We start from the raw sequence: 8157 nt of genomic DNA on the forward strand, positions 1-8157 counted from the left end.
CATGGGAACTGCTCCTAGGTTTATGCCAAGTCTCCTCTGGTACCTAAACATACTGCTTTTTCAGTGGGGACAGAAGGTGGCTCATGCAAGGACCATTATCCCTGGGATGTGGCCTGAGAAGCTGACCTTACTCCGGGGTCTCTACCAGAGAAACACCTAGAGACCTGCACTCAGGCATCTTCAAGCCCCACCTGCTTCTCCATACCCATCTGGCTGTGAGCAGATCCCCTGCCTCCTCTTGGGTGGTGTTCAGTGTAGAGAGGCCACCTAACTTCTGCTGTCACCTCCATGATCACAGCCCCCTCTCTGCTGTGCCCCTGCCTGGGAAGTTTCCTCTCTTGCTTAGCTGAGCTGGAGTTGCAAAGGATCCTGGGATGCCTGAATGCAGACACCTCACTTTTGTTGCTAATGAAAGGGGTGGATTGTAATACTGCTGGGAGTTTAAAAAGCGAAGTTGGAGATTCTGAAATGTAATTTTAATAGTAAAATGACCAGGTGCTGAGGATCAAGCCTGTACTCCCAGTGCTTTGGGAGGCTGAGGTGGGAGGATTAGCTTGAGGCCAGGAGTTGAAGATCAGCCTGAGCAACATAGAGAGACCCTGTCTCTACAAAAATAAAAAAATAGCTGGGTGTGGTGGTGTGTGCCTGTAGTTCCAGTGAGTAGAAGGCCGACATAGGAGGATGATTTGAGCCCAGAAGTTTGAGGTTGCAGTGAGCTGTGATTGCACCAGCCTGGACAACAGGCTGGGCAATACTCCAGCCTGGACAACGGAGTGAGATCCGTCTCTGAATTAAAGAAAAAAAGAATAAGATTGCTTCTGCCCACCTACCTCGTGTCAGCCCCGGACATTCTTCCTTTTTGCCCTCATTATTCCCATTTTGTAGATGAGGAGATAAGGGCTCAGAGAAGTGAATCGTCTGCCTTGGGTTTCACAGGGGGTAAGTGGGAGCAGAGTCGGTGCCACAGTTAAGCTTGTGAGGCCTGAGCTGTTGAGGTGTCGGAGTGCTGTCCTTGTAAAGTCATTCAATGTGCTAACCAGTCTCTGCCCCGGTCCTGGCGTTCCGGCCTCAGGTCCAAGTCCGCGAGGATGAGCGGGCTCCACGTCTGGGGGCGCTGTGAGCAGGGCCAGAGCGAAACCTCAGTCTGAGCTTACGAACTGGGAAGGAGCCTGAACCCCAGAAACACCGTTAACAAAGAGAGGGAACGCTGGGGAGCTGAGGAGACTTCTCTTTGACCTCTGAGGAAGGGGCTGGAGGAGCAAGCCAGCGGAGGAGCGGCTTTGCCGGGTGTCCACTAACGGTTCGCCAGTCCTCTGTGCGCCCGCAGAGTGACACAGAGGCCGACACAGCCCCTCCCCACTCGCCCATGGGGCGCCGCCGCACCTTGATCGCCCCCTTCGCGGAAGGGACTCCGAGGCGCGGCGCTGACCGCTGGGCCCGCACGGCCCAGTCCTGTCGGGCTCCGCTCTGCTACCGCCGAGTCTCGAAGTTGTGCAGTGTTGAGCCGTGTCTTGTTCCGTGGCTTCGGGGAATGTGCGCGCTTCCCATACCTCCCTGCAACGCAGGAGATAGTCACACGCGCCACTCTGAGGGTCAAACACCCCGCATCTGGCCACACCGTACCTTTAGTAACGTGGGGAGGGGGCAAAAAAAATGTGTCTCTCCTTCTTACCCCGAGGTGTCACTCGCCCAAACACTCCCTACAGCTTCTTCAAGTCAAGCTTGGGCCAGGCTGGCTGGCTGACTGCGAGAGGAAAAAGAGGGTGCGAAGGGGGCGCGGCGCGCGGCAGGGTGGAGGAGAGGCCAGGGAGGCGAGGCGCCGAGCGTCCCCTTTGTCCTGTAGAGGGAGCTCCAGCCCCAAATTTCCCAGCTGCCTCCCCTGGCCCGCCCACCCCAGGCCCGCCTGGAGCCGGAATCCCGGCTAGAAAGGTGCTGCGGGTCTGACTCCCCCGCAACCCCTGCGCCGGGACCTTAGCAGGATGCCTCTTCTAGGGCACGTGGGAAAACCCACCAGGGTGCCAAGACGCACAGATGCTGCCAGGACCCGGGCTCCCAACTCTCAACTAGAGCTGGGCAGTCACACATCATCTAGAGGGTTGATATGTACCCCTAGGCTCCCCTCTTCTCCATATCTGCCTCCACCGTCACCCCACACCCTGGCATTTATAAAGACAGAAGGGGTGCAACCGGCTTGGAAGGAGGATGGAATCTGGGCTCGCACAACCTCTTATAGGTAACACTGAGAAAGCCTCAATTGTGTCGATCAAAGAATGGGGACGGGGGCGGGGGGGGGGGAGTGATGAGAACACGCCCCCACCACCCGCGCAGGCTAACCCCGTTGTGTCCAGACCCTTCTCTAAATCTTTTGGCAAGGTTGCCAGAGAAGGATCCAAGACACCGCGGTTGCTCCCGTAGAACTGTGGGTCGGGCCCAGATTCCCGGCTCTTAGCGAAGAATCTTGCCGGGGTCTCCCACCTGTCTCCTGCTCCCGTTCTCTCCGCCGCCCCAACTGCTTTTCCAGCCACTTCTCCTGCTGCGGCGCCCCCAGCCCCGCTACTTCTGCGCCCCCTCAGCTACTGCTGTCGTTTGACTACTCGGTCCTGATTCGTCTCTCGTCCTTTCCCGCGAATTCTTCAAACAACCAAGGGGAGAAAAAACCCAAAAAACAAAAAAACACCAAACAGATCCGTCGAGGGGGCAGACAGGCGGGTTATAGTCAAAGTGGCAGCAGCTCATTTATTTAGCCAAAAATAGATACTTTCTCGTACAATTTGGTTCACACATATGTACATTTCTCTGTATATATACACACACACACAAAGGCAGACACGTTTATTCTCACTGAAACTCCACCCCCCAAAATCAACCGAACAAACAAACCTCACAGCGAATGCGGGGTGCCACAGAAGCGACTTGGGGAGGGCTGAGGAGGACTGGTTTTATTTCTTTTTTCTTTCTTTTTTTTTAGTTTTGCTTTTAGGTATTTATACACGGACATGCTTACAAGTTGTAACTATACAGAGCGATTTTTTTTTACAATTATTACAACGATTAAAAAAAGTTTTTGTTTTGTTTTGTTTTGTTTTTTAAAGAACTAGGATGAGGAGAGAGCCGATAAGACCAGGGCGGCGTCCAGATGGTTCTGGGGCCTGGAAGAGAGAGACAGTAATAGCAAAAAAGGTGAGATTCAGGAGCGCAGAGGCGGCCTAGGGCCGAGAGATCCTACTTGGGTTAGGGCCGAGAGTCAGGAAGGTGTCGCAATGTAAAATTATGTCCAGTTGTAGATGTGTGTGTTGGGGGTTTAACTGTAGAGTGGGCACGAGGCGTCAGGACCCGAGGTCTGGGGCTGGAAAGAGGTGAGCGTCAGAGAGTCGCCACCCGCCCCAGTGGCCTGTGGGCCCAGCCACGTAAGGCTTCCCCTAGAAGGTACAGGCGCTGTACCCACCGGCCGCGCCTGGGGTGCTTGGGCTGGACCTGGAGAGCTGTCGCAGGGCCTACAGGGGCGACCGAAGAAGTGACTTTCGTCCCCTTTTACAAAATGCGTCCCAGCAGGGTTCCATGCTATTTCCGGGCAAAAGGCCGTGCGTGGTGCTCCACGTTCTCTCCTTTCCCCTCCAGTCAGTCCCCCCAGCCCCCCAACCTCGGGGTCTTACCGCCTGGGCACGGGCTGGAAAGCTGTCTTGAGTAACTTTTTCTCCACTTCCAAGGCACTACAGCGATCTAAGGGAAGCGGGGGAAGAAAAAGGAGGGCCTTTAGAGCGCTCGGTTCCGGCGCCCAGGGCCGCAGAAAGCAGGAGCCGAGAGGGACGCGCCCTGCGCCTCCCGGACCCTGCCCCTCCCGGCCAGCTCCGGCACTATCCGCAGAGCCCGCCCCCGCTCCGCGCCCAGCGCTCAGCAGTCACCTGTTCCGCCTTCGGGCTCCGCGGGCCGAGCGAAGGCGGCAGCGGCAGCCGGGTGGCCCGCGGCTCCGGGAAGTCCCAGCAGGTGCGGAGGGGCCGAGCCCAGCAGGGAGAGCGGGTGCGGGCGGGGACCGGGCGGCGGACCTGGAAACGGCCGGTTGGTCCAAGCCGGGAACTTGCCCAGCGGCGCTGAGACCAGTCTGTGAGCGGCGGCGGCGGCGGCGGCCGGAGAGAGCTGCAGGGCGGGAGGCGCGACCGCTGCCCCCGGTGGAGACCCCCCCGCGCCGGGAGGCGAGCGGCGCGGGTTGTCCGGGCTTGTGGCAGTCTCCGCGAGGGACCAGATCTTGGGCTTCTGCAGGGCGGAGGCGGGGGCTGGTGCGGGAGCGCAGGGGTCCAGGCCCACGGGGGGCGAGGGCGGCGACGGCGAGGCCACGGCCACTGGTGGTGGCGCTGGAGCCAGACTCAGGACCGGTAGTGGCCGGTCCTCCAAGCCCTCAGAGCTGTCTTCTGAGTCGCTATTTTTGGAGTCCGAAATGGGTCCCAGGCCGAGGTCGCCATCCCTGCGCGCCGCCCCAGCCAGGGACAGCTCAGGCCCGGTGGCCGCGCCGTCTAAGTTCTCCAAATCGATCTCCTCGTCCTCGTCGTCGTCCGCCAGGCCCTCGCCCCCCGTGTCCTCCTCCTCCCCCCCGAGCTCCTCCTCCTCCAGCTCTAGCTCGCGTTTGCCATCCTCCTCGTCCTCCTCTTCGTCTTCCTCCTCGCGCTCGCTCCCATAAGCATTTCCCTCCTCGTCAGTGCGGCTGCGAGGCGCCCAAGTCATCTTATTCTCCTTCTTGAGGCGCCGGCGCGCATTGGCGAACCAGGTGGACACCTGGGTGAGGGTCATCTTGGTGATGATGGCCAGCATGATCTTCTCGCCCTTGGTGGGGTAGGGGTTCTTGCGGTGCTCGTTGAGCCAGGCCTTGAGCGTGCTGGTGCTCTCCCTGGTGGCGTTCTTGGGACGGGACGGGTCCCCGAATTGATACTGGCCATACGGGTAGAAGGCGGGATGCGGGTGCGGAAACGCAGCAGCCGCGGCCGGATGCTGCACCCCGGGGCTGTCCTTCAGCTCATACTGCGCGCCCTGTAGGCACATGGAGAAGGAAGGGACACGCGCGGAGGGAGCGCGGGTGAGCCCCAGCCGTCGCTGCCTCCCCCCTCCTGGCCTGCACCCCTCTAGTCCGAACCCCGCGCGCTCAGCTCGCCCTGCGCCCCAGCGCCAACCCCTCCTTCCCTGGCTCCGCGGGCTCTTACCAGCTGTGGGAAGATGGGCAGCTCCGCGGCGTAGGGCAGGAAGGCGCCGTAGCCTTGGGCGGCGGCGGCCGCCGCGGCCGCGGCGTAGGGCGCCCCATACACGGACGAGAGCACGTTGGACAGGGACCCCGAGGCGGCCAACTCTGAGGCTCCGGCACCCGGGCCGCCCCGGGCCCCCGCGCTGCCGCCGCTGCCGCCAGCGGCCCCCGGTCGCTCGGACGGGTAAAGCGGGCGGATGTATTGGTATCCCAGCTGGGGGAAGGACATGGTGGCCCGCGGGGCACGGACGGAGAGGGGGCCCGGCCCCCGGGCCGCCCAGCTCAGCGCCGCCCGCGGGCTCCGGCGCGCATCGGGAGCTGGGCCGGGCTTGGGGCCGCGCTGCCGCCGGCGCTGCGCTGTGCTCCGCGTTCGCCTATTGATCTGCTCCGCGGCGGCGACGGCGGCGGCGAGGAGCCAGGTCAGGTCCGAACAGATTGGCGGAGATTCCCGGGGCTCCGGGCTCTGATTGACATTTCTACGGGGCGCAAGCCCCTCCTCTCTGCGCCGCGCTCCCTCCTCTCGGCCGCCGGAGCTGCCTCTGCCCGCGCCTCGCTCCTCACTGCCCTCCTCTCCCCAGCAGTGTCGCGCCTCGCTTCCTTCTCCCTCCTCTAGTTTTCACTCCCCCTCCTCGCCCTTCCTCTCCCCTCCCCTCTCCGCACTCCTCTTCTCCCCAGGATCGCTTCCGCTCCTTTGGGCTCCTGCACTGCCCTGGACGCTATGAAACTCTCCCTTCTCCTCTCCCCTTCCCTTTCCCTTTCTCACGATGGCTTTTGCTCTCCGGTCCGTTCCCTTCACTTTTTCCTCTCTCACTACTTCTATTCTTTAAATCTCTCTCTTTACTCACACGATACTTCCCCCAACCTTTCCAGCCTCTGCACCCTGGGCTAAGTAAGGCAGCCAAAAGTTGTGAACACTTAGGGTGCCGCGCGGGGGGTGTGTGTCCGTGTCTGTGTGTGCATCCCCGCCCTTCCACCCCCTCCCTCGCCCTTCCCCAAATCTCGGGTCTGACGTCGCGCCCTCTTATTCGACTTTTCCCCGCGTCTCTTCCCCGAGTCGCCAATCGCCTGGGCGCCTTACGGGCGAGGCCGCCCACCCCCGCGGATTCCGCGCGCAGGGCGGGGCGGGGCAGGGCGGGAGCCGGAGCGCCGCGAGTCCCTGCCCGACCCCTCCTGCCCGCGCCGGGCGGGGGAGCGAGAGGCGCGGGGACTGGGTGAGTGCAGGGTCAGCTCGCCTCTCCCGCCTCCCGCCCCTCCAAGCCTGTCCCCAGGCCGAGGCGCGGGACCGTGGCCGAGGCTGGCTCCTGGGGCCCCCCTGTGCCCGAGCCCCTTTTGCAGCTCGCACCTCTCGACTCCTGGCCACTTTCAGCAGCGTAGGGAGGGAGCTAGCAGCCGGCGTGGGGGTGGGGAGCAAGGGAGTGCGTGCTAATATCGTCTTCAGAGGCCACTTCGCTGCCCTGCGGGGGCGAGGCAGCCCCCCACCCAGGAGGACAAAACCCTGAGATTAGCCACTTAACGCCGCCCCCGGGTCCGCGTGCGAATCCCTTACTAAAAATGGCGGGCTGGCTCCAGGGGCTGAAGGGTGGCAATCCGGGGGCTCTGGAAGGGTGGGGAGCCGCCACAAATCGGTGAAGCAGGCCTGCGCCCCAGGCGGCTGAGAATGGGGGAGGAGCAGGGCGCCGGGCCAAGGAGGCCCTAGGAACTTTTGGAGAGCTCTTCGAGAAGTTTCTATATTGGCGTTTTCGTCTGTAGAGATCTTTCCTTGCGCGACCCCTACCTCTTCTCCCGGTCCCGGCGCTAACCTCTTTTCTCTGTACAAGGATCCTCCCACCGCCTCCGGTGGGGATGGAAGGCAAGAGTTTTGGTTTAATGATGGGATATTTCCTGAATCAAACTTGAAATCTCAGGATCGGGCGCCCACCTTCACGGATTAGGGCGTGCAGTCGTCAGCAGCATTGAAATTCCCAGCATTGCCGCGGCTGGGGGCTCAGAGCTTTAGGCCGCGGCGGCGACCCACAAGCCAGCCAGGCCTGCAGTGGGCACGCCCCGGAGACAAAACGGGGGTGGCGACTCTGCCGTGGAGTGGCCAGCCCCAGCTCGGAGGCGGAAACCGTCACCTTGCACGGATGGATCCCGGAATCGAATTCGAATTCCACCAGAGTGGCGGGATTAGAGGAGATCAGAGGGTCTCGGCCCCGGCTGTCTCTGATCACAGCTCTGGGGAGCCCAGCTCTGGAATGAAAGATGCTTCCACCTCCACGGCAGACATCCAGTTTTGATCCCATCCCCACCGCCCACCTCCCACTTCCCACCTCTTTCCGGGGGTCTTGGCACAGGCCGGTGGCCCTAGTAGGTGTGAATGCCAAAAACCCTGCGGGGGCGGGGCGGGGGCGGGGAGGAAGCATGGGAAAGTTTGAGGAGGACCAGGTTTGGTGGCAATGAGGGAAAGTGGGGTATTCCCAGACTGCATCTGAGCAGTTTCCCTATCACCTTCCCTCCCGCCTCAGCCTGGTGTCGGGGAGCCTGGTGCCTTCTCAGGAGCCTAGCCGAAGGAGGCGTCATCAGGGGCCGCCCTAGCTTTGAAATATCTCCTCGACGCCTGATTTCGTTTCCCGTTACACCTCTCAGAGAGTAGCATAGGGAATGTTGGGCTAACTTTCACGCGAAGAAACTTGGGATTACAAAATTGAGAGTAATGTTATTTTCCAGGATATTTCCTAGGTGTCAGACCTTGAGCCTCGACGGCCCTGAAGTCATAGTGTTTGTACAAAGTGGTGGCACCAGACCACGGGGGAGCCGAGAGCGAGATTCTGAGGTGGGGGGAATAGGGCTACGCTGTAAGTGATCGAGTGAGACTCCCGAGATTTAATTCAGCTTTTTTCAGAAGGAAAAGAAAAAACAATAATGAGCTTCGGATATGCTCCTTCCGCATT

At 61.1% G+C, this 8157-nt stretch overlaps 1 protein-coding gene across 1 annotated transcript; it reads right to left on the reverse strand.

The window, feature by feature from the left end:
- Positions 1-2710: 2710 nt before the first annotated feature.
- Positions 2711-6180, reverse strand: IRX3 (iroquois homeobox 3). The gene is made up of 4 exons (XM_007993320.3): positions 5190-6180; positions 3903-5019; positions 3654-3720; positions 2711-3149 (listed from the first exon to the last, which is right to left on the reverse strand). Exons 1-4 carry the CDS (start codon positions 5454-5456, stop codon positions 3095-3097), a joined length of 1506 nt encoding a protein of 501 aa, XP_007991511.2. The 5' UTR covers positions 5457-6180; the 3' UTR covers positions 2711-3094.
- Between the last annotated feature and the right edge of the window lie 1977 nt (positions 6181-8157).

This window comes from Chlorocebus sabaeus, chromosome 5, assembly GCF_047675955.1.
Source record: "Chlorocebus sabaeus isolate Y175 chromosome 5, mChlSab1.0.hap1, whole genome shotgun sequence".
NCBI classification, from domain to species: Eukaryota; Metazoa; Chordata; class Mammalia; order Primates; family Cercopithecidae; genus Chlorocebus; species Chlorocebus sabaeus.